At 38.1% G+C, this 26,869-nt stretch overlaps 1 protein-coding gene across 2 annotated transcripts in view; it reads left to right on the forward strand.

Annotated features, from left to right (window-relative positions):
• The window catches only part of dpp10 (dipeptidyl peptidase like 10), a 252,663-nt gene that overhangs the window by 211,517 nt on the left and 14,277 nt on the right, over window positions 1-26,869 (forward strand). For both annotated transcript variants that reach the window (XM_005744209.1, XM_005744210.2), the window contains exons 6-17: window positions 1,633-1,685; window positions 3,538-3,619; window positions 8,006-8,126; window positions 8,978-9,132; window positions 12,099-12,196; window positions 12,761-12,884; window positions 14,878-14,916; window positions 16,937-17,044; window positions 20,361-20,452; window positions 21,419-21,466; window positions 22,031-22,152; window positions 25,871-25,915. In XM_005744209.1, the coding sequence (XP_005744266.1) occupies window positions 1,633-1,685; window positions 3,538-3,619; window positions 8,006-8,126; window positions 8,978-9,132; window positions 12,099-12,196; window positions 12,761-12,884; window positions 14,878-14,916; window positions 16,937-17,044; window positions 20,361-20,452; window positions 21,419-21,466; window positions 22,031-22,152; window positions 25,871-25,915 (1,087 nt within the window). The remainder of the gene's footprint in view (window positions 1-1,632; window positions 1,686-3,537; window positions 3,620-8,005; window positions 8,127-8,977; window positions 9,133-12,098; window positions 12,197-12,760; window positions 12,885-14,877; window positions 14,917-16,936; window positions 17,045-20,360; window positions 20,453-21,418; window positions 21,467-22,030; window positions 22,153-25,870; window positions 25,916-26,869) is intronic.

A 26,869-nucleotide genomic window follows, 5' to 3' on the forward strand; every position in this document is an offset into this window, starting at 1 on the left:
AGCATGTTCGCTACAGGGGTCACCAATGTGGAGGTATGTAATAACGACAGGAGAGGTCTCTGTGTCTCACTCCAACTTTATTAACTGACTCTCAGAACTTCACATATATTGAGCGCCAAAATCTCCACCCCAACACTTCCGTTCAACTTGGGTGTGAGTGGAGCCACCTGGTGGTCCGCCACAATCTTAATATAAGTTTAGTGGTGTACAGTTAGCTGAAATGTAGTCTATCAACCTTGTCACTGAGTTTGTCTGCATTATTGCTAGTAGTTGGATTTTGCCTGGATTTTTTTTAAGCCCTCACACAGTGCAAATGTCACAGATGTTGTGAAATGTGCTTGTGTCATCTTCATTTCTACTCAGTTGCTGTACAGCATACAACAGGGAGCACAAGCATTTGTCAGAGTCATCAGAGTTAGATCAACTTCCCTTCCAGCTTGGGAGATCACTCATGTTGACTTGTCATGGCTATTTTAGTGAGAGCCCCCATCTGGGGCTCTGCAGAATTCATAACCTTTATGCACATTTCATGTCATTAAACTTTGTTTTTCCTCCTTTTTCCCCTTTAGTTTTCTCACTTAGTTTTCAGACTGTTGTTTCAGATAAGGCTCTTTGATGCCTGAGGATAAAGTAATAATACTGGATCATGCTGAAGATCGATTGCTCTATCTATCTATTTTCAATGTTATGAAAAAGTCATAAAGTTTGGGGATGAAACTGGTTCACCTGTAAATAGATTTGTACTTGTTTTTGTATTTGTTTGTAGAGAAAGAAATAATAAGGCTGTAAAAAATATTGTTTTACAGCCTTGAAACAGTGGACCATAAAATTTCAAGCGTATATCACTGACCATTTGGAAGGTTTTGTTGTCTTCAGTGTCCTTTTGTAGGTAAATCTAAACTTTAATATAGTGGGAAAGGAAAAATAGACTTCTATCCATCAATCCATCCACTCAGCCATCCATTCCAATCAAGGAAAATGACAATACTAACTACCTTTGGTGAAACAATTGTACTCATTTTGATGAGTGGAATAACATTATGTCTCGGCTTACATCAATTCCCAGTCAACTGCAGCTCTCATCTGCACTAATATTTACATTAGTACAGAATGTCATGTCAGAGTTGGCGCTTGTAAAATTCCTCTGCTTCTTTGTATCAGAGCTGAATACTTGAGTGTCTTTTTCCTGATGGAATGCAAAAATCTGGGCTGTTTCTGTCCCCGATCACTAGCCACGGTCAGAGGTCTATTATCATGTCAAGCACAGCTTCTCCAGAGGGGGTAGGCGGGTGGTGGTTCAGACAGTTTACATGCACCCCTCTGTCATTTTGAATGCCTCTCCCTTGCTCCTTTCCATCTCTGTCTCTCCCGAGTTTTGAGCACATAGGCACTCGGCGATGATGGGTTTCTCAGATGGAATTAAAATGCCTCGTCCCACAGCTGTCACCCATGCAAATTGCATTGTCTACAGATTCTATCACAGAGAACAGCCAGCAATCTGTTTTCTTTGATGCCTTTCTTCTTTTCATTTTTATTTTGTCCTGATGTCATTATCGTGACACTTCTGCTTCTCTCGTTAACGCTTCAGTCATATTTTAATCTTTCTTCCATTCTCTCTTTATTTTACTGCAGGTTTATCGCCACTCCTACATGGCCTCCTACAGCATCTACAATATTCACACTCGGTAAGTGTTCCTCAGCGGTTACTGAGGGGCAACCTTTTTGGTAGTAACACCTGTCATTAGTGGAAAAATATCCATGACTCACAGGGGTTGACAAATTTGTAGAACACAGGAATTTTTATATAAGCTATGTACAATGAATAGAGTACTGTGGGATCAATTTACATGCTGTGACACGCTTGAAACAAACTGTATGTCTGTTATTTGGATTGTTTGTCTTGTTCCAGATGTTAGCTGACTGAGATTAATAAACAAGCAGACCCATGCTGCATTCTAAGGGCCCCACATGTTCAGGGAAACCTGCCTGCCTAGAGTTTCCTCTTGTGCTATACTGGAGTTTATTTGCACGATTCGAAATCATCTTTGTTTATCTTATACTGGGCGATAGTGCAGGCCCAAAGTTCATCCAGTGGGGAGAGGGGCACACCAGAGAGCCATTTGTGAGACATCACACACAGTGGCGCATCTGGTGGAATCGCAATAATTGAGTTCATGCAATCAGCTCAGGCGAAGCTGAAACACAATGGAGTCCTGTCCAATGCATTTCAGGGGTTACAGTTGTTTTAGCTACTCCAACAGGGTATACACAATATTAGACAGGTGCTTTCAGCATCGTGGCTGTCAGGGTATTGTTCACCTAGAATACATTTATTTTGTTGAATAATTAGCTGAGCAGAAATTCAAATCCACTGGATAATGGAAAGGCGTAAGCTGCCATTGCCAGTGTCCTCACTGCATAAGCTTTCCTTCCATGTGCTATCAGCCTGTTGTGGGATGAAGAAAATATGAAGAAGGATAGAAACAGGTCATGAGCAGAAGCATACCACATCATCTCTCACATATGGTGGAGGTGATGTTATGTTGTGTGGCTGTAAGTAAGCAAGGAACTGCATCACTGGTGTTTATTGATGATGTGAGTGCTGATAGAGGAGCTGAATGAATTCTGAAGTGCATGTGGCTGTACTCTCTACCCAGACTCAGCCTAATGTTGCAAACCTGCACAGAATTTCACAGTGCAAGTAGATACTACTACTACTACTACTACTAATACTACTATTACTACCTGTTTAGATGTACAATTTAATGTTAATAATTAGTATGATTATCATTGATTTGAACTAATCCTAAATTGCAAAATGATCTTTGTTATATTTTTACACTAAAACAAAAGACAGATTTTATGGATGTGTATGTATTTAGAGCAAGGGTAAACCACCTTTATGGTTTATACATTTCTGCAGTGTAAAATTACACACAAGTGTAAAAAGTACAAGAACTGTATCAATTGCAGTCAAATAGAGGAAACAACACATCCAATGGAAAGTAATAAGTTGACTACCTCAAGTACAGACTGAGAATATTTTTTGTATATCCCCAGAACTCTCACTAGCTTGTGCAGAGTATTGAAACTTTACCATTCTAAATTTTATGTTCAGTCAAAATAAAGTTTGAAGATCAGCCTGCAGTTTGTGGCATCCCGCTGCTTTCAGACTGATTTTCCAAACATTCTGCACAAAGTCTCAATCCAAAGTAACAGTCCAGGACATGCTCAAATGACTTCCTGCCAGCTTCATAAGTCACAGTCATGAGCGGGATTCTGACTACTAATCAGAGAGAGATTAAAACTTTATACAGCTGATTGGATTATCCTTTTCAAACACGAGTGTTATTTTAGAAAGCTGTGCCATTTTGGGGCATTGCTCTGGCATTTCCTTTTAATCTCTGTCATGTCTGTGCTGATATCAGGCAAATGGGTCTATGGCCATAATTTTCATCTAATAAAGTAGCCTAGCCATTATCCACCAGTGGATGTTGAGTGATTATTATCCTCTATTTACTCTTTTCCTTACTTTAGGGAGGTTTGGGAGCTGGACCCTCCTGAGGTGGTTAACTCAGTTCTCCAGTATGCTGCCTGGGGGGTGCAAGGCCAACAGCTGGTGAGGACACATAGAGAATCTTTTCACACCGTAAACCTGTTTATAGTTCCACTTTGCACTGCTTTCACTACACTGGGTTGGATGCCATTTCTTTAAAACACTTAGATTTGGTATCAGGTATCAGACACAGGTAGATAACAATAAAAAAAAGATATTTAAAATTTATTTGTAACATTTACAAGGTTATGCAACTTTTGCACAGCCCTGTTGTTTCATAGATATGTAAGATTTACTCCAATTAAAATATTTTTCATTCATTTTTGAACATAAGTATCAAATTACATGGATGAAACAGATACGATTTTTATTTATCTATTATTATAAGTTTTTGTTACTCAGTTAAATCAGTTTAGACACAAAATCAATGGCTTCTCTTTGCTTTTGCCAGCACATTTGTTGCTGAGTCCTACAGTCTTTATCTGGCATCCAGTAAACAGCCAATTCACAGTTTCTACAGAAAAATAAAATAGTGCGTTTTGAAGGATCAGCGACTCTGGAACCCACAAATTAGGAATTTATCTTCAGCTCCAGGCCTGTGGATGACATTGTGTCACATGACTTTCCACCACGCCGAACGCTGTCTTTGTTTGTGCCCTGTTGCCGTCAATTTCGTGCTGCTATTTGTAATTCACAATGTCCTACTTAACGTGCTCAGGTTCACATTTTTGAGGGGACCCTAATTAAATGCTAATTTTCTTCCATCATACTTTTTTTATGTATCTGTACAGGACAGATGGGAAGGCTGTTTTGTTGACAGCTAAAAGGCTTAAAAAGCATAGTAGAGCTGCAGTGTCCATATTTGCAAATTTGAGCTTGGAATATTTGAGCATAAATCAAACACGACTCCATTAGGAAGTCATTATGGTGATAAGGAGGTGAGGTAGACATATGTGAAGATTTTCTAGCTCTCGAGTGGCAAGCACAGCATCATTAGGCGGAAGTGCATCTTTGGAAACAATGACATGGCGTGTATTTCGCTGTAACCGGCTGTAAGTGAGCTTCACAGTAATTCTTTGGGAATTTGTGTTTTCTCATTAGGAAGATGTCTGAGAGTTATGACTAGAATATGTATTAGTGCTGTCCATTCATCACCGTAGAGTCTTAAAGAATGGATTGGACATGCACAGTGACACTAACTAACAAGATAATGACTTTTCACAGTTTACAAAGTTGTAATTAAGTCCCATTTGAGCGGCTTACTGAATTTTAATTGTAACACACTTTTTAACATGATGGCTAAGCTTCCCAGTAATTCTTAGATAATGTTGGCAACTTCCACCAAATCAAAGTGTACTTATTTTAGCAAAGAATATGAGCGTAACAATTCTCGATTTTAAAAAGAATTGAGGAGTTTTAATGAGTGCCTACTGTGCTATTATGGAACTGGAAATTAGTGCATATTTGAAGTATGAATAGACCAAAATCCCCAAATCAGTGAAATACAAAGATTTTAGAAAACTGTCAAAAACCTGTTTTAAAATATTATTTATTAGGACTGAAAGTCTCCACGAAGAAATTAATCAAGTACACATTCATACATTGCATGAGGAATGTAAATTTGCTTTATTAATCAAAAAAAATAATAATCTGCTCTGTTATTTTGTGAAATGGCTAATTTGAAAATTTATCAAAAAAAACAATTATAATTCACCATTAAACATAACAATTCAATTAAAGAGCTTGCACATACTGATAATTTAATGATAACAAGCACATAAAATGATTTGGTAGTTGGGAAAAGCCTTACATTGGGTGTTGGTCTAATAAATTTGGTAACCATTGTACCTTAGCAATTTCTCTCTTTTTTTTAGCCATAGTACTTTTATTTCCTTTGTCGCTAGAAAACAGATTTTTACTTTTAAACGCAGCCTTGATTCATATATTTAAATTTTACTAATAAACTTATTAAACTTTGGCAAAACGTGTTTCTTTTGTAGTATTATTGTTACAAAGTCTACTGTATACATATAACCTATCTTGGTTTTTGAGCCTATTTAAAGTAGGATACTTACAGGGAATATGGGAAGCATGGACTGTCCCTGTTTTACACAGCATGGTTGCTGTAAAATAGTACACCCTTTAAATGACCAGAACTTAAAATTTCCTTATACATACATACATTGTAAATTGTGGCGGATTATGTTATACATTTTAAACCCCATAATGTCACCATCTACTCTTATTGTTTAGAACCATCCCCATTTTCAGTAACATATAATGTCAAATATTGAAAATTATTTCAGGTACTGAAAACATTTGTATAGTTTCTTGCACAATGGGGAAGTATGAGATTGCGTGTACCGTAGCATATTAATTATTAAAGCACTGTGAATTCTGCATCACATTCCTAACTATAAGAAACGTTCCAAAGAAATTGAAAAGGAACTGCTTTCAATTCATCAGACAAATTTTCAAGTCAACCATTTTACTGCTTTACTTACATGAATGCTATCTCCAGTTAGTAGAGGAAATTGTTGCGGTTGTTACATGAAAAACCCAAAAAAGAAATTGTGTTGTTTAGATTATTTGAAACTGTTTTCCTTTTTATTTTATTTTTATTTTTTTTGTTATTGCTGACATCACTAATACACTTCAAGCCTCTACAATTTAATCCAACCTGCAGCAATAAAACCTCAAATGTCTGATAATCTTCACTTCACAATCATAATAATAAGCCCTCACATTTTAGAGAACCCTTTAGCACATGCTGCACAGACTGCCTACTGGACTGATGTTATCTGGATGTCTTCCAGCCAGACGGCAGAAGGCTCTGCTGACTGTGAGGTTATGTCAGTGCATGGAGAGGCTCCTTGCTAATGAATTCTTATGTAAGATCATATAAAGCAACAGACTTCTGGCTTTTGGGAAGGTCCGAATACAGATACTTCTTTGATCTGAGATAATTAATTTTTTGGTTCTGGACAGCTACATGTACATGGAAATCCTAAGAAATCCACAAAGTCTGTTGCTTAAACCCTCCCCAAGTAAATTTTACCAATTAAACCTTCCCAAGCATTTTTTTAGTGGCTTCATTTAAACAAGTGTTAAAAACCAAACCAAGTAGATTTTAGTCCCTAACCTACTTCTTTCTAACAAGTGAAACAAGTTCAGAACTTTTCCAAATAGGACATAGACCACAGTCTCCAAGTATTTAAAAGACCACCATTATCTCTGGGCATACAACGTTTCCAGAGCCAGTGCAACATTTGGTGAGACTCCTGTGGTCTTTGAATGCCCCATGAGCTCCTTTTGATTGAACATGCCCACAAACTTCCTATAAATCAGAAGACCAAACTCCCACAAAGGCTTCTTCTAAGACAAAGGAGTGGTAGCTCATACCATCTCAATGCTTCTACCCTTTCTCTAAGGGTGAGCCCAAGAACCCCACTGAGCAAACTCATTTTGGCCTCCGTTCGTGTACTTAACCATTCCAATTGAACAGTCTTTTCATGGATACACACCTCTCCTGGATTGGAGAAACCATTGATGCTTTTGTGCCACTAGAGATCGAAGGGTGGCTCACTCGTGAGGGTGGGACTTGATCCACCAAGCCAAGCTAAACACCTTTGAAAAAGATAGCACGGTACTGCCAGCCTCTCCCACAATCCACATGGATGGGCATTGTGGTCAGGTGTAGTATTAGCCAGGTGGCAGACAAAAACAGGAAATTGGGTTTGCCAGCCTTTGGCTTTGTAGACTGGTCCTTAAGTTTTCATTCGTATTAGTGCAATACAATGACAGATGTCTGTGCGACCACGGATACAATACAAACAGAAACTAAATCGCTAGTGCTTTTATTAGTGCCAATTTAACAAATGGCCAAGCTTAAGTTGTAGCCCAGATCTAATTCATTGAGCCGATCTCTCATGTCCTGCCAAAATAAATAAATAAATAGAAATAAAAAGAGTTAGGGAACTCTAGTGCCAATTTAGCATGACAATCTCTAAAAGAAAAAGTAAGACATGGGCCCAATTCCAATGTCGACACTCACAGACTTGGGGACTTTGAGAAATCCTCCTGATTTTTTGAGGGCAAATCTCTGAACTTTAACATCCCAGTGGTAGATTTTGTGATTTTAAAGTTACTGTTGAGCTGTTAAGGAGTAAGAGCTTACTTTCATAAATAAAGTACACAGAACATTAGCATTAATCACTTGGCTTACCAGCACTGGCTCGCACTTTTAATCCTAAAAGAATTGCTTGGATGCTGAGCAGATACTGTGCACATTTAGTGTAACTGTTAATCCAGTGCATGTGTGCTACAGTCCAAACTTTGGCACATGCTTAATAAGTTTTAGAGTCATGCACCAATTTTTCGTTTGGCAGCATTTCCTTATTTCTTACTGTATCATATTAAGTTGTTCCTGTGTGTGCTTTGTCTCCGTAGATCTACATATTTGAAAACAACATCTATTATCAGTCGGATGTCAAGAGTAACTCCCTTAGGCTAACATCCTCGGGAAAAGACGGGGTCATCTTCAATGGAATTGCTGACTGGCTCTATGAAGGTACCTATCAGTTTTCTACAAACATTTTTTCACATTCTGAGAATAAGACTAGCAAAATTGCGTAGAGTATACATTTACCTGGGTGTTGTTTGAAGAAACCAGGCAAGAAAATGCCAATTACAGACAAACCTTTATGCATGTAATGACTTGCTGAGAAACTGCTTTGTGGCAGTGAGCTTTAACTATTGGGAAGTTGGAATAAAAAATATGTCTGCTTAATTTCAAAGCATTGACACACTATCTCATTAAACTAAAAATACTTGTGTTTAGAAATGTTACCATTATTAAATATTCATAACGTTTGTTCTGGTGCTCATATCTCCCCAGTGGGTGTGAGGAGTCATTTTATGTGCTTTAAGCAAACACGCACTGCATACACTTAGCCACTTTGCCCCATCTCTCAGGAGAAAAGAAGCTTATGTAAATGTTTGTTTATTTTTTTTTAAAAGGCAAGCAACCTCAGTAACTGCTGTTTTCTTGTTTTTCTCTTTTATTCTTAATTATGTTTGTGTAATAAAGTAATTTACTTATCTGTGACTCTTGAACCCAGATTAACACCTAATTTAACACAAATGCTTCTAGCACCCCCTTTTTTCCACTTATATGTGTTTGGTTTTGTGTTAAGTCTTCAAACACAAGTGTTTTCTCGTTATACTAAACTGAGCCCATTTACAGTACAGTTAGTAATTTAACTAATATTAGCTGATGCCTTCAAATTTGGGACCTCGATATAAAAATCTTCACATTGTGACTTTAAGAACAGCATTTATGTTGAGCTATTTTTAATACTTTCAGCCCCCCCGTATTCATTAATGTAATGATTAAAACTTTCTGCTGGTTTTTCCAAACAGAGGAGATCCTCCAGACCCATGTGGCTCACTGGTGGTCTCCTGATGGAGAGAGGTTGGCCTTCCTGGTTCTCAATGACACTTTGGTGCCCAACATGGCTTTACCTCGCTTCACTGGCATGACATACCCAAAAGGAAAGCAGTACCCCTACCCCAAGGTAACAGTCACTTAGACGACATCCATGCATATAACACACATACATTATCTTTTATCCTAAATAAAAGGAAGAGGGATTTAAATACCTGGTGTCAACCATCCAAGTCAACAGACAGTGAACAAAAGAGGTGACTTAAGAGAGTACAGGCAGAGTGGAGTGGGTGGAGACGAGTGACAGGAGTGATTTGTGACAGAAGGATACCATCAAAAGTGGAAGGGAAGATTAACAAGATGGTATGGAGACCTGCGATAGTTTATGGTTTGGAGACTGTGAGCCTAACAAAATGAAGGGAGGCAGAGCTGTAGCTGGTAAAGATGGAGATGTTAAGATTTTCACTGGAAGTGACCAGGATGCACAGAAATAGAAATCAGCATGTCAGAGGGACAGCTCAGACTGAGCAGTTTGGGAGCTGAGATTTGGACATGTGGACAGAGAAGGGATATTAGAGTGTGTCTTTTATCCTGTCTTCCTCCCATCAACCCCCAACCGGTCACAGCAGATGGTTGCCACTCCCTGAGGGATTTTTTCCTTACCCCTGTCGCCAAGTACTTGTTCAAAGGGCGTCGTTTGATTGTTGGGGTTTTCTCTGTATTATTGCAGACGTTTACCTTACAATATAAACAGTCTGGAGGTGTTGTTGTTGTGACTCACTATATAAACAGAGCAGAATAGAATAGAACTGGGATTCTTGGACAAAGAATTTTGAACATGGAGCTACCAGACTGGATGGAAAGGGGAACCTCAGAGAAGGTTTTGGGTGTAGTGTAGGAGGACATCCACAGGGTTGGTGTGACAGATGAGGATTCTAGAGCTAGGGTGAGAGGGAGACAGATTGGGTTCCATTAGTCAAGCTAAAAGAAGAGGAAGAATAAAAGTAAAAATAAAAGCAGCTGGTGTCAATGCTATCATGCTTCAGCTTAATTTACAGAAATATAGTAGCCTATAAGATATGGTTGTTTACGTTATTGTGATAATACAAAATGGGGTTTTTTTTCTGCTCAGTGTTTTACTTGCTGTTGTTGTAACAAACTTTTTTGGTTTAGATGTTCTTAAAAAAATCAGCTGGTTTCGCATGTATTTGGCTACACAGAGAGAAGAATTCTGTGTATATAATGGATGTGATGTAGAAGCACTTGTGTAGAATCCTCTTAGAAAACAACACCACATATAGCCCAACAGGACTGACACTTGTATGGGTTGAATGCTAACTGGCTGAAAAGAGGGCAGAAAAAGGAAAGGGAACCTCAGCAGAATTTGGGGGAAGGATAATGGGGGAAATTGCAGTAGATGGTTTTTATTGTTTAACACTCATTTCCATGACAGCTTGAATGACTACAAGAGCTACAAAAGCAAGAGTTGCCCACAGAAGAGTTTTCCATGACACTACCCCCTGGTGATGATAATTGTAGATGACCATTTGTCATCTGTGTGTAAACTATATTTAAGGCCAGCACATAGACTTTTGGTAGTCTATTCACATAGAAGCTTCTCTGTATTTCTGAGTTTTTTGGTAGTAGATGAGTTTGATGAAGAACAACAAGAGGCACCACTTGCAAGACAAGCCAGTGAAGAGTTGTGACTTGTTTCCTGCTCCAGTATGGGTAGAATTTTTCACTGAGACAAGAATGATTACACTTTTATATTTTAGCTTAGCTTAAGCAGTATAATAACGGCTGACCTAGTTGTCTAAAAATCTAAACAGCCACACTGATTCTAAAGCCATATTTAACATTTGTATTTTGTATTTAATATTTGTTTGTATTATTTAACATAAATGATCCAACAAAGGAATAAAGAATTTACTTAGTGTTTCATGAGAAATAACAAGATGTATCACAATCATTTAACATGTGTTTAACTATATTTAAATAACCACCAAAAAAGCTATTTTTATATAAGAATTGTGTAGTTAAATGGTTGAAGAGGAAACAGAGACAGCCAGAGCAAGTAACAGATGGCTGTGGGGTCCTTGGCTATTGACTTTTGGATATTTATCCACTGACTCAGGTGTTCAATAACCTGATGACAGTGAGCACCAAGGATCTTCTGAGCCGTTCTGTCCTGCAGCTCAGTGAAGTAAGCTGATCACTGTGCATCTCTCCACCAAACACCAATGACCCCACTTTCCTTCCTTTTTAGCTATTTGTCCAAAAGCCAAAGTCCGTGTCTTCCCCTCTGCCTCCCAGTGCAGTATAAAAGACACTTGCCATGACTGACTGGTAAAACATGCAGCATTTGCTGGAGATCTCAAAGGATCTAAGCCTTCTTAGCTAAAGAAACAGCTGTGCCCCTTTTGGTAGAGAGCATCTATGTTCAAGGCCAGTTTAGTTTGTTGTGCAGATGCCAACCTGAGTATTTATAGGTCTGCACCATATCAGTATCCTATTAAACTTCCCAGCTGTCATTGGGTGAAAGGCCAGGAACACCCTGGTCAAGTTTGTGAAAACAGGTGAAAATAAAATACAATATAGCAGATATGAACTTAATTCAAACAATACCCCTAACCCTTTAAACTTTGCTCTAAATGCATCTGGTCAGCCAAATGAGGAATCATAGTGCACATTTCCAGTAGTGTTAAAGCTGTTTAGGTAAGGGTTTTTCTAGGACTCCTCTGTATGCAGAATAATGTTGAAATTGTCAAGTTTAACATGTCTGTTTGTCATATGTACTTGCTTTAGTTTAAGTATTTATGCAGTGTTTCTTCTTTGTCTTTTTTCTTGTATCTGTTTTTCAGTTTGTGTGACAAAAAATTCTAAATTGTTTCCACATAATAGCATAACCGTATGTGCATTTAAGTTTTTAAAGACTTTTAAAGACTCTCAATGAATTATTCATTCAAAATCACTTAATTTGGCAGCACTTTATAAGTCACAGTTGCCACTTTGGAGAGTGTTGCATAAAGTATTTTTCCGCAGCAGTGAAGTGAGATTTCTGTCTAAACTCTGGACTGTTGGTTCTGCATGCAGGCTGGTCAACCCAACCCAGCGGTGAAGCTCTATGTAGTCAACCTTTACGGGCCGACGCACACGTTGGAGCTCATGCCTCCAGAGACACTCAAGCTGCGGTGAGAGGAGCTGCATTTTCCCTGCCAAACTTTTGCACCAGCTGCTGTGCCACTTAAAGGGATACCTCTGACATTTCAAACTTCAGATGATCATTTTTTCTCACTCTTAACTTTGCACCTGTAATTGGGAAATCTTTCACTCTGCGCATGTAGTTGTTAAAACTGCTTTCAGTTCTTAAAATGAAGAAGAAGAAAAAACAATGGCCAATTGGTGTCACAGTTATTTTACAACTGCAAATACCATTTAGAAATCTTGCATTACTGTGTGCCAGAATTGAGTGGATATTAATGAATGTTGAAAGTCTGCATGCCATTTACCAGCATGATAGGACTGTGTGGAAGAGAACTAACAAAAGGAAAAAAGCAGCTTGACATTGAGGTAATTTGTAGAGGTGTAAAAACCAGTGAGCTCAGCTGTGCAAATGGTTCATTTTCTTAAGTGTGTAGAGCAGTTGTTTGTAGTTGTTAATAGGTTTTAGATGTGCTAAATTAAAAAAGCATCTAGCTTGTGAACATGTAATTACAGGACATGATATGACCATTATGATATAATTTTTTTTATAGGGAACATTATGTAACAATGGTGAAGTGGATCAGCAAGACCAAGACATCTGTTAGATGGTTAAACCGGGCCCAGAACATTTCCATCCTGACTGTGTGTGACACCACCACCGGAGCCTGCGTCACGGTCTGTGTGTGTGTTTTTTTTGTGTGGACAGAAAAATTGTTAACACATTTTTCCTTCTTTTATCTCATGTTATAAAGTATCGCTAACTTCCTTAATATAGAAAAAAGACTTATTTTCTCAGTTTTTGATATAACAAAGTATTCACTCATGTTTAAAAACTTTGCAGCTAGCACTTAACTAAGAGATCATTTGACCAAGGCTAGATCTGCCTTGTGAGTTCGAACATCTTATCTGATTTTCAAGGTAAAACTCACGAGCATTTTTTTCTAAACTTGTCTTTCTTAACTTCAGCTCTTGTTACTTTAGATCCTTTTCTTCTTTGAGATCGCCAATTGATTGTTGTCTGCTTTGTTGCTGTGAGATGAAGATCTAAGTAAGGATAGGCAACAAGGGTGGCATCTTTTATTCATGTTAAACAGAAAGCACATTGATTGTTTTTGCACGACTCTCATTAACCTTTTCAGCAGTTACACAGACATGGGTTATCTTCATTGCACAGGCACCACATTAAACTCTTAATGTGATAGAGTGTTTAGTTATGATCAAAGAGCTGATGTTAAGTCTTTACTTAATATCTCGCGTTTTGCTTGTGGCAGGTTTGAGTATTTCTGAAACCAGATCACTAAAAACTGACAAAATATAGGACTTCATTAATTTTTATATCACACAAATATTAATGGCAGCATTTAAATCCAGAAAGTTTCTACTGAAATAAGTTCTGTATATGGGAGGAGGCTTTAATTGCTGCAATTAGAGGATTCTCCCCACAGAGGACCTGTGCCATGCAGACTCAGAGAGATGTCTCCCCCCTTGTAATAACCCCTGTAACTGTTATTATGGCTGTAAAGCTTATTACTTAGCTGGATTGTTAGCTTGCCACGGAGAAAGTCGGGTTGTTCGAGAAAAATGTGTGTCCCAGAGACAGTTGGGAAGTGGTTGCTGGAGGTTGGTGCTGAAGATATGGTTGATGCTAGCTGGAGTTTGTCACAGAGTACTGTACCTACCTGTAACTGCTTCAGTCGTTAGCAGACTGCCAAATTGCCAGTAGTTTGCATGGAAGATGCTGACTTTTCTGGGAACACTCACTAGCTACTTGCAAATTCTAGTTTGAAGTGTGCATTGTTTACTTTTCAAAGTGTCTTTACCAAAGACAAGTTGGTGTCTTTCATACATATAACTGGTGACTGCGACCAGACTGCTAGCGACCAAAACTATAGCAAGGAGGGGTTTGGTACAGCGCCTAATACCTCTTTGAGAACAGTTTCACCCAATGGCTGTTCAGTAACTTGTCGTTGAGTGATAAAAACAAAACTTAGAAACACAGGTACTTTTGGCCTTCCTGACGGAAAAAGTTTTAAAAGCACTCTTTAGTTTAGAGAAAAAATTCCGCCGAAATTGCAGCACAGTTCCACATTCTCTCCATATTTACTGGGCAACACAGAGCAGTGTTAACCTCGCAGTTGAACCGTGGGACTGGACAGGCCGCTCTCCAATTCTGCACTTTTCTGATTTGGTGTGATTTGCATGGACAAACACGCTGTCCAGCCAAGAGGCAGCTTAGCTAAGGCCTGGAAACAGCACCCAGAGCCCTCTTGCCAAAACTCTGGCTTCTGCTTATGCATATTGGTTTGAAATGAGGGTTCAAACTGGGAATGATGTCCCAAGTGGTGTGTTAAAATAAACAGCAAAATAAGGGGGCCATTACATGACAGATGATTATGTCTGGAAAATGAGCCACTGAAGTGCTACTCCAGCATCACTTTTACACAGTATTAGAAATATACCACTTATGTAAATATTTTGCTGACATAAAAGACCAATGATTTTGGGAAAGAACGTGATTACATCAATTATCGTGCCGTTTCCAAACCACAATGCACCAAATAGAAGCAGAAAATAGAACCTTGAAAGAAAGACTGTAACAGATGAGAAGATCTTTATGATGTGGCTGAATTAACACTCATTTGACATTTTGCTCTGATGTGTTTTTCAGAGACATGAAGAAAGCTCTGAGCTCTGGCTCTCCAAGCAGGTAAGCTTCTCTTTATTCTACATGTCAGTGCCTGTCACTTTGAAAAGCTTGTGCTCCATTGCTGTCATTTCACTTGAAATCATGTCTGCTTCAACATTTTTCAAAAATTACGCAACACAAAGTAGAATTTCTTAGTTATCTGTATTTATATAGACACTCTCAAAGTCTCTGTATCCCTGAAATATTGAAACTGACTCAAGCACAGACTGAAAGGTGAGGCGAGAGCAAAGACTATTCACATGTGTGAATTTTCCCTTTTCCTGACTCTATGGTATAGACAAAAAAAAATACTGCAGCCTGTTTTTCAGTTGATTTATGAGGCTCATTTAAAAAAAATGTTAAACTTTATTCTTGAGGCTTTTAATTCAAGAAAAATTTAAACTGTTAGCATCCACAAATTAATATAATAAGTAAACATTTCATGTAAAAAGTGTAATTTACAAATAATGTGTTCTTTTTGTTCATCAGCCTCTTTGCTTTATGTTGGAAGGGCTATGAATATTCAGTAACGCAGTGCCAAAAAATCCATTCTAGTTAATCTATCCCAAACTGAGGCAGAATTTAGAGTTTAGAGTAAAGAGGGTTTCTATTTTTCACAGTTTTGGTTCCAGAGATTTAAACTTTTCTTCAAATATCATGTGTGCAGTGATGTGATTTTGTGTTGTTTATGTTCAGTAGTGAAAATTAGAGAAACCAAAAACACAGAATCGCACTTTAAAAATAAAATAAAAATAGACAAAAGTCCACATTTGCTGAGCAATTTACAAATATAATCACATTAAAGGTTTCAATTATATTATTTTATTATTAATAATAATATCAATAATTATTTTTTTTGATTTATACGGTACCTGCTGACTGCATTATTGCATATTTTTCTTCTATGTTAATCATTTGTAACTATTATTGTAGTTTAAATAGTGTTAATAATGTTTTCCATAATGTTAAATGTGGATTTTTGTGTAAATTTTACTCAGATGCTCATGGCTTTTAAATCCAAATTTAGTTGACAAGTTAAAACTAAAATTGCATCTTTTTATGGATTTTACAAGGACTGAATTTAAACTCATTTTAAACATGAATTTATTATTAACCAGTGAGCATTTAAATTAGTTTGAAAAATGCATATGTCTGTTTTTTTTAGATAAAATATCACATGACATTTTATTTGGCTGTCATTTTTTTGTTATCAGACAACTACTCCAGGTATGCAGACTAAGACTACCTTAATTCATTTTAAGAATATTTTTTGGAAGAATAAAATCCCTCTTAAGAGAAAAAATGTGAGCTATGGTAAAGGGTTAATCCAGCCCATAAACTTTGTGTGTCCTTTAAATTTGAGGGGCTAAACACATTTAAAAAGACGAACCAAGCATCACCAGATACATAAATAGAATCAAATACCCTATGAATCACATATCACCAATGATGCCCCTTTCATTTCTTATAATGCCCCCTATTTACATCTAACTCCCTCTGCACTGTAAAGCCTGTCTACATGAGGCAATGCAGGGCTTCTGTTATGAATTTAAATTCCCAAAATCCGACCACAGTTTAGTAGCTGTTTTCAAGGACTAAACTTTTCTGTTTTTTCTTTCTTTTTTACCACTGTCCTGCTTAAAGTGCCACATAGAGTTAAATCATCCATCCTCTTTCCTCACTGCCGTCCATGCTAACAATCCATTTTTCTTCCCACAAAATGGGTAGTCACTCATTTAGTCAGTCAACAGTCTCTTTATATACAATCACTGCAGATTGCTACTTTCAGGTAAAAAAGTGGTTGGGCCATCTCTCAGCTGTGGAGGCCATCCGCGCATAATTTCCATCCACTTGTTCATGCAGTTGGCAACTATGTGATGTATGCCTCTGAAAGCAGGACTCTTCAGCATGCTCCACAGCTTCTTTTACAGATACACTGGAAAATGTGCAATTTGTCTAATGTTCTAAGAAATAAATAGGCACATTCTGGTTCATCTGTAAAAATAATATTAAATATATGACACATATTTGCTTTCTACAGAATCAGGAACCCGTGTTTTCCAAAGATGGCAACAGATTCTTCCTCACAGTGCCGGTCAAACAAGGAGGACGAGGAGAGTTTCATCATATTGCCATGTTCACTACGCAGGTGAATGCTGAATTCATAGTCACTTTAAAGCTATATATGTTTTGTGTAACTACAGTGCGTATTCATTTTCTTCAGTAACTATAAGGTATCCTTTGACAGTAGAGCGTGACATACCAGTTTAAGTGCTGATGGTGATAATACTGCTTGTTTAGAATTAGGAAAACGCAGGCTTATATAAATCTGACAAAGTGCAAGTCCTGTGGACTCAGACCACAATCTCCTGTCTTATAAACATGCGACATGGCCCTGCCACCCCTCCAACCTCTTCACATGGACTTTGTAGGATTCAAATTTGCCCATTATTGTGTGTCAAGGCAACTAAGACACTATGTACCTCAAAGTGAGATAAAACCAATATCTGACCAAAGTCTATAAAGGACTGAGATCAAGACTTTATGTTAATGCGATGGATGTTGCATCAAAGCCGCAGCTAAAGTCACCTTTATTTGTGATGCTGTCGAATTGTTAATTAAAATGTTGCAATAATCATCTATTTCATGATAGCCCTCATCCCTCCCCCCACCAACACAAGCACAAAATCCAATAGCCTGTTCTCATCAGCACAGATATTAAAGTTTTCCCATGCACATCCACAGATCTGCAAGTTGTATGCAAGATTTTCAGTGTTAGCAGAAATAAGCAGGGTTATTTGAAATCTGTTTTTAACTCCCTCAGATTGTTTTCCAATTATGGGAACTCGTTCTCCAGTGTAAGAATTCATGCAGTATTAGTTTTTGCAGAAATAAATCTCTGGCTGAGCCTGTTCGGTCTGTAATGGATTTGTCAGGTCTGATAAATGTTCTAAAATGTAAAGGGGCTGTTTGGGCAAAAAAAAAAAAAAAGAATATAACGCAATATTTTTATATTAAAATAACGACTTTGTTTTGATATTTGTAAAAAATTATAATAATAATCTTCACGACTGGAATGATCTGGAATCTGTTTTCTGATGTGCCATGGTCAATTAAAGTCCACCGAACCAGAATGTTTTGTGGCTTTATGACATCGTGTCAGGTAAGAATCAACTTCTTTCAGGGAAATACAGATGCAAGCAGACTGAGAGCTGTCATCTCTGCGGGGTATCCTGATCTCCCCCAAGGTTTTCCCTCCCCTGGACATCCCAGCAATGCCTTAGTTAGGAGGCATCCTTGTCATATGTCCGAGCCAGTTAATTCCTTTCAATTTGGAGTGGCAGTTGCTCTACTCTGACCTCCCCCTGAATAACCAGGTTCCTACCTCATCTCTAAGTGAGACCCCAGACACCGTTTAGAGCAAGTTCAATTCTTATTACTTCACTCATGACGTGTGTAATAATGTAATAAAATTGAGATCCTTGCTTTCATGTGCAACTTTCTTTTTTTTTTTAACACTACAGACCGGTACAGCGATCAAATCGTCGCAGAGGCTGCACTGAGCCATCTGTCAGTTTGACTTGTGATTCCCTGGAAACATAAGTCATTATTACACTTATGATTAGAAGATTTCACCAACATTTTCTCATTCCTAGAAAGCTGAATATTCCCATTTTGTTAATGCGGGTGGTGTCTCACAGATAGACCTAAGACATGAGAGGTGGGTCTTGACTGCTTGGCATCATTTTTCAGTATTGAGGGCTTTTGTTGTTAAGATGCATACTTTAACTGGAACCTCATTTTTGTGATAACTTCTGTGATTATTCTTCTGGGAAAAAAGGGGGCTGAGCCCAGACATCGTTTGGAGGAAGTTCAGTCTTATTCTTTCAGTCCCTACTTACAGGTCATGGACATATGTGAGTTTAGAAACATAAAGCAAGCAGTAAATCAACCACTTCAGCTTTCATCCTGAGCTTTCCCTTCACCACAGCAAACCAGTTCAAGGTTTCAACAGACACTGCACAAAAACTCACATGCCAGCAAAAACGCTACTCAATTTGCTTTATTGCAAAAAGGACCAACATGTTTAGGGATCGTCCTAAAACTAACAAAAAATACACCCCACCGTTCACGGGGAAGGGCTGCCCACTTCTCAGATGTGTGCCTTCCAGAAACTAGAGTCCAGGTGTGCAGACAGCTGGACTGATTAGAACAAAGGCAAATCTGTTTTATTAGATGATTAAAAAACCGTGCCAAAGGGCTTTTAGATTAGAACAGTAGCAAAAAGAAATTGGAGTTTTTAAAACCTTTTCAGCAGGAAGAAGAAACCCCAAGCCTCTACTGTCTGCAGCAATGCAACAACCAGCAAAGAGGCTTGACTCTGAGCTGAAACGAGCAGGACTCATAGCTGTCATTAAAGATGCAGAACCTTGCTTGTGTTACTGTTTGTTTGTTTTTTAGCACAGTTGTAAACTGTGAAGTTTCTTTTTTAGTCTGTCAATCTTTTAGCCATTTTTCCAAAGTTGATTGTGTGCCTTTCTTTGTCTGCCTGGCTTTTGTGATTGGGACGTATTTAACATCATCTTCTTTGACATTTTCATTTAAACTGTTATTTTTACTTTTCAGTCATTATTAGTGCCTGAAGGATGTAAAAACGGATTGATTTTTAAATGCCAGTTTTGTGCCTAACTTTGCTTAACCCTTTGGTTGCCAGATATTCTATAACCCTCTGAATAATGAAAGCTTTATTGGCTTGAGCCAAAAAAAATCTGGCACCACCTTAACAAATGGTTTTCTTGAGGATAGTCCAGCAGTCTCGCATGTTAAGGTCTGACACTCCGTACAGCCAATCATCCACCTGGTCTTCTCCCTGAAGGTGCATTTAAGCTGCACGCAGAGCATATTTCACCCACAGTGTCTCTCCAATCTCTGTTGTTGTGCCACAAACAAACAATGTACTGTCTGGCATCTTTGCTACAGTCACGTGTGAGTGCAGTGTTCCTGTGTGTTTGTCTGTTTAAATTTATACATTTATTTAGTCATGAGGACAAAAATAAACCACAAACATCTAACCTGTACCAGATTTGTATGAATGTTTCCACAGCTCATGGCCAGGCTGAACAAACAAATGTGTAGTGCTCATGGGTTTTAACTAAAAATGTATATAATTCTATGACTATATGTAAATCTTGGACATATTCATGTACAAGTGTATTAAAAACATCCAAAGAAATCCACTGAAAAAGGAACAGTGTACTATTTTATTGTCAGTAGAGAATCAGAGCTATGATGGAATCTACTGATTGATTCAGCTCATAAATATTTCCATTTTGTTGGGTTAATGACTGATATTTTTCTGGCATGGGCACTTTTGAATATGTAGTGTTTGACTGACACCTGAGCATGAGTTAAGTGATGGCGCTCAGTCAAATGACCCTCTACTACTCTTGTTCTGATTTTTTCAGTTCAGAGCTGATCAAAATGAAGTCCGACATCTAACGTCTGGAAACTGGGAGGTGACAAAGATCATTGCCTTTGATGAGGACACCGATAACCTGTGAGTGTGACCGCAAAACTCCCCCTAAAACCTACAAACTTTACTGACCTCAATAAAAAAATAAATAAAAAAAAACAGTCATCCTCTCACCCCAGAGTAGTTAAGAAATCGATAGTTTGGGTTTCTTATAGCACACAACTTGATTTTAAGATTTTACGGATCACCTTTAAAGCATGTATAGTTCTGGGCTCAGGCTACCCAGGAGAAATGTTGACCCCATATACACCAGTCTGCGGGCTTACATCCTATGGTGGAGCCATTCTGGCCGTTCCAATGTTGATGCTTAAATTAAACCTGGCAGTGCCTTGACCATCAGAACCTCTCAGCTCACCACAACCTGCATGAAGAGATAAGGCTCGCAAATGATAAGATGAAAAAAAACCAACTTAAAAGATGACTTTTCTTTTTCCACTCTGTTTCTCTTATTCTAATTGTAATTTTATTTCAGTTTTATTATTGTCCATCTGTTTGATTGTTCTGTTTTACTTCTCTAAGAAATTAGGAGCTTGTTAAGGTGAAATTTGTACCCTCCTATTCATAATTCCTCTAATCACAGAGTTCCTGATCGTGGTTTCAAGCAGTGATGTGTTTTGCCAAGTCTGTGACCACAAGCATGCATTACTGAATCTTACTTAGCTAATCTAATGCTGTTGTGTTTTTAAAAGATCGAATAGAGCTGACCAGAGTACTGATCTTAAATGTTTTTAGCCACAAACAAAGAGAAAAATTTAATTTAAAGAAAAAAAACAACAATAACAAGAGTTGGGTTGATAATGAACAAAGTAGTTAGTACTGAATTGTCTCCTTTTCTCCTTGGTTCACTGTGGATGCCACACATGGCACATGTGTGTTTTAGTAATTAAATGTATGAATTTCGCTTAAACAAAGAAAACAAGGAGATAATGAGCTTCTGTGTTTAATTTAGCATGTCTGTTTGCACTAATTATCTTTTATGTCCTCTAACAGTTATTTTCTCAGCACTGAGGGTTCACCACGGAGACGGCAGCTTTTCAGGTTTGCATCATTATTATTAATTAAATAATTTTTATAAAATGATTAAAAACTTTTCGAACTTATATCATGAGAACTCAAGGGACTTTTATTAGTAGTAAATTTACTCACATGATGATGATGATGATGAACATGGGATAAAAAAAAAAATTTAAAAAATGGTTGCAAAGAATTTTTCACTTTCACAATTGTCACATTATTCTTACATTGATATATGGTTGACTTTTTGGAACTAGTAGAGATTAATCTGAATATTTTGGCCACTTTATCACCAGTTCACACATAAAATTTGTATTATTAATCACCTCCCAGTTATTTTTCTGACTACTGGTTAAATATAAAAATGCCAAAAAACTGAAAAATGTGCTTTATGTAAAAGAGTAAACTATACCAGCCTGTAACGAGACAGGTAATACTTTCCAGTTGGATATGATTTATTACTGGTTTGTTCGCTTCGGGGGAGTTATCATGAAAAAAGATCAAGAAATATGTCCTTCACTTTCTTACTCAAAAAGTTTTATGTGCTTTGTCTCTTTTTCCGTTTTTTAAATGCTCTTCTCTTCTCAGTGTTAAAACTGTGGGCCTGTTCCCCCGACGGTGTTTAACATGTGAACTGAATAAAGCCCACTGTTTGTACTTCGACGCTGACATCAGCCCCACGAACCAGCACATTATCCTCGACTGTAAAGGTAGGCCAACCAGTATCTCACTTTAAGGGCCCTCCAGTTTTCCTGCTATGAAATGCCCTTTCAAATGGCTGTCAGAGTGTCTTTGGCTTTCATAGGGTGACAGACTTCCAAGTGATTGGGGTCTTATTATGAAAAATTATATTATAAAATAGTTCAGGGATTTGACTCTGAGGTTCAAACGTGGGCGTGATTTAGAGAATCACAACAGTCTGGTGCAGACAACAGTCTGCTTCCACCCACGTTGTTAGATCAGGGAATGAATTTAACCTCTTAACAACATGCAGGCTACCAGTAATACACACAGGGGTTAAGGTTAGGTTAACACCCCCATCTCTTTATGAAATATTTGCTTGTTTGGCATTCCCAAATGGGAAAAACTATTAAAGAAGAATTGCAAGTTCAAAATGCAAATATGAGACTTGTTGTTATAAAAAAGTCTTGATTCAGAAAGTACAACCAAACTAACTAAATGAGTTCACAACAGACCTGAGCTGTGTACTGCAAAGCAATTAAACATATCTGGGCTTTCTCTACTTTAGCTGGTTCAACAAAACCTACAACCCAACTCAGAGATAACAGGTATTCATGACAGTGTTTATCAGCCACACTGCTTCAGGCTATGTGCATGCTCACATAAAAGGAGGCATTTGAAGTGTCATTTCGCTTTCCATCTGCACATAGTGGATGCATTGAGTGCAGCACTCCAAATCCAATTATCAGACATACAGGTGATAAGGATCTATAAAGGATATGAAAAATAAAGCAACCAAATGCAACGATGTTGCTGCAAATAAAATGAGAATAACTCTTAAGTAAATATGTTTATTTTATTGCTCTGACAGCTGCACATTAGAGCTCTGAAACTCTAAACATTAAATGCTCCTCAGCACACACAGCACTGACTGTCCTATAGTTTGCAGCCAGATAAACAAAAGTTTTTGCTGGTAATTAGACTATCAACAGACTGACTGAGTTTTCTTATCTGTGTTTTATTAGCGTGGTGTAAAACAGACTTGAAAGCAAATTAGGACCAAGCTTAAAAACATAATTGATACATTTTCATCAACTGAAGATAGACATGCAGATTCCTGTGATAATGCGACACACAGTGTTGGCATACCTTTAAAGGTTACATCTGTTTATCAAATGCATTTCTTCTGCTGAACATCTTTATAACACTTAGAGCGTATGGTAATGAAAAGAACAGATACAGACAGGCAATTTTTAACTGAAACTCTGAACCCAACCAGCTTCAGATCAGGATGTATGTTCAGCAAAAGTTACCATGGTGACCCACCCAGGTAAAAAGTCATCTGTCTTCACGACACTCAAAACTCTGACTTTAAGCTCGACGCACTTCACTAACCCATTAATCTCGTTTTGTAGCACACCTCTCCGGTGGATGTCAAGAGAATATTTGAATGCAATCCTGCTCTTTTAAAATTACTTTTTCTGCCTGCTGAATTCCAAATCAAACTTTCTGACTTTTTTTGCTGTAGTTACACACTTGCAGCTTCATAACTTACCCAAAACTAACACAGCAGTATTGACGTTTTCTTTCATTCCAGTCCTCAGGCTGATGAGCTTCATAGCCTGCTGTCTATGCCAACCAAACAGCTAGAATTGAACAACTATACTGTAACGACCCTTATTATGGTATAGCACCACTAGGGGGTGTCATTCTATTATTGTAGTAGTTGCAGAGTATCCTAGTGTGAATGCAGCGGCAGCCATTACAGCCAAGCATGCTGTTGCCCGTGCATCTGTTTAGAGAGACCTTACCATTGTAACGGGCTGGCACCAGCGACTGCCTAACCCCCGGCACATGTATGTACGAATAGGATGGAGCTATGGAGACCTGGCTTGTATGGTTTTCTTCTGTTAACGGCACATAAAGGTCTTTTGTTCTATTTAACTGACTGGCCTCCAAGTTTTCCGGCTAGCCTCCACACCACATGTCCACTAGACCTGCTAGCCGATCCTTCTTCGCCAGACCACGTTACGATACATCAGCACATGCAGATACTTACATGATGTTGGGATGATTCCACATCATGGCATCTGGCCTGTATCACCTAAATGGACAGTTACATTAATAAAAATTAAATCTTTACAATTTTAACCATCTAAAGCAATTTGTGTGGCGCTTCATTCTATTACAACATAGCTGCAGATGGCTGCTGGTTTAAAAAAAATCAAATTAGGATTATGTTGTGTTTTACGTTCCTTATTTATTCAGCATCCATTTATTTTTCTGGCACATGCCTGGGTTTGCTCGTCATGATCTGTCACCCTCCTGATTCAGTTTAAAATTAATCTCTCATCAGTTTGAAATGAGAGTCATAAAATGAATAATTAGCCACTACATTGTGTGTAATCGCTTTTAGGGAGTATTATTGGGCAACAAGTAGATTATTTAATGAGGGGTAACTCATATTGTTTGTGGTTTCAATTTATTTTGAACAGCTGAAAGCTCTTCATGCGCAGGAGGCATTTGGGCTTTGGCGTGATGATATATTGGACAATAACTGCATTCCCTTTCCCAAAAGCAATAAAAATAATGGAGAAAGCTTGTTGTCTTCCAAAGGCCAAGTTCACATAATCCTGACAAGCTTCTTCTCACACCTGTTTTCATCAGCACAAGCCTCTTAAACCCACTCATAAAGTGATCTGATTGGTTTACTGTTTTCTAGCAGGTACATGCACAAAATGAAGCCATTTCTCTGTGTAACATTGGGTCAAAGCTAATACAGCCCACCAACAGATAAGTGCAAGGAAATAAAGGAAAAGTTGGTTTGTGTTTTAACTCAAAGAAAGGAGAGCTTTAAGTACAGCACACCTGCCATCCTATTAACCTCTGACAAAGTATATTAGAGAAGGGCATTAACAAGTACTGGCTTAATTTTATATTAGGGAGGCATCTCGAGTGACCTTTAACCCCTAATTGATTTAAGAAAATATAGGGAAGGTGACATAACAGCTGCCTACAGTGGCCTTTTAGAGCAGCTTTAAAGGAGCCCCTTTACATATATTAAATACCATTTAATCGTAATTGGGCAAACTGTCAGGTGGAAATGTTATGTGACGGCTGTGTGCAGGCAGGAGAAGGACCCAAAGTGCAGACTCCGGAGACAGAAAGTAACTCAAAACAGCTTTAATGCTGAACTCAAAAGGGTAACAAAAACTAAGAATACAAAATACACCTACACAGACCAAACACACAGCAAGATAAAGGTAGATCGCGACAATGACAAACTGAAACACAGGGCTTAAATACATAGAGGGAGCAATCAGGGAATGGACAACAGGAGGGCAAATCAGAACTGACGAGACAAGGAAGCGTAAACGGAACACACTGAGATAAGACAGAGACCTTCAAAGTAAAACAGGAAACGCATAACACACACTGAACAAAAGACAGACTCACATGCAGGCACTACAACAGAGGGAACAGAGACGTGGGACCAGGGCAGACAGCCACTGACTGGAAACAGGGATATAGCGGACAGGGGAGACAGCAACTAAGGATTACACAGAAACAAACCATAAGACATGACTCTAACAAAAACCCAAAGACTAGAAATTATAAATAATATAATAAACTCAAAAACCCTGGGTCAACGACCCAGGCATCCTAACAGGAAATGTCTCCAGTCATGATAATAAAGATGCTGGAAATTGCTTAAATTACTTAGATGCTCTTTTTGTCTCCTTTCAGGTCCAGGAGCACCTACTGTGATCCTACACAGTCTGAATAATTCAAGTAAGTTTATTTGTGTCTCACATTTTAGAAAAAGTAACTCAGAGTTTGTGAATGAGGCGACATTCAAACACAATAGGCCTCTTGCAAGAACTGTAAATGTTATTTTCCCTTGACAAGCAACATGGGTGGGTGGAGGAGGGTGTATTCATGGAACTGACTGCTTTAATTTGAATCTATTTTGAGTTTAAGTGTAAGTGTTGTAGAAACATTTCCAAACAAAAATAGACGACAAAGTCAAATCTCATAAGACTTACCCGATGTTCCTGTTCACCACAGTTATTTTCAGCCAAAATCTCTGTTACTGTCTTCCCCTTTGGGTGACTGCCAAAGAGTCACTGGTCGCTGTGTTTCGGAGAATTTGTAACAAATATAGATTTCACTGATAAAAAGGAAATTTCTCACAGAGCAAATAAACTCTTCTGTTTTTCTTTCCCAATTTATATGAATGGAACTGACAGTCACAACAAGTAGCCTCTATGCTAATGACAACATTTCTGGAACTTCATGACCAAGATGAATTTTCCAGGCTGAAGCAAGCAAGTTAGAGAAGTTCAGAGAGCTTAGAAGCTCGGCTTAGTAGACTTAATAAGGCAAATTTATAAGTATTCAAGTAATTTATGAATATGCACTTTGTAGGTATACATATTCAGCCACTTATCAATGCAAATGTTGACATCTGCCAATCACATGAAAGCAACTGTTAGAGTCAAATTGTTAAATGTTGTCATTGTGTTACTTAAATTTGTAAGTCTTGGTGCAAACTATGTGATCAAAGACATTCCTTTGTTTCTGACTCCCTCCCCAGCCTGTTGAATGGTGGGGGAGGCTGTAGTGTTTTATTATAGGCACATCCTAGGTGAAGGTTCTGTTTTCTTGTTAAGTAAACTTCCTGCCTTTATGACCCTTTGGTGAGCAGGAGGTCACACAAATGCACCCACAAACACAAACACTCAC

Source organism: Pundamilia nyererei, unplaced genomic scaffold, assembly GCF_000239375.1.
Source record: "Pundamilia nyererei isolate P.nyererei 1_Seehausen unplaced genomic scaffold, PunNye1.0 scaffold00140, whole genome shotgun sequence".
Classification (NCBI taxonomy): domain Eukaryota; kingdom Metazoa; phylum Chordata; class Actinopteri; order Cichliformes; family Cichlidae; genus Pundamilia; species Pundamilia nyererei.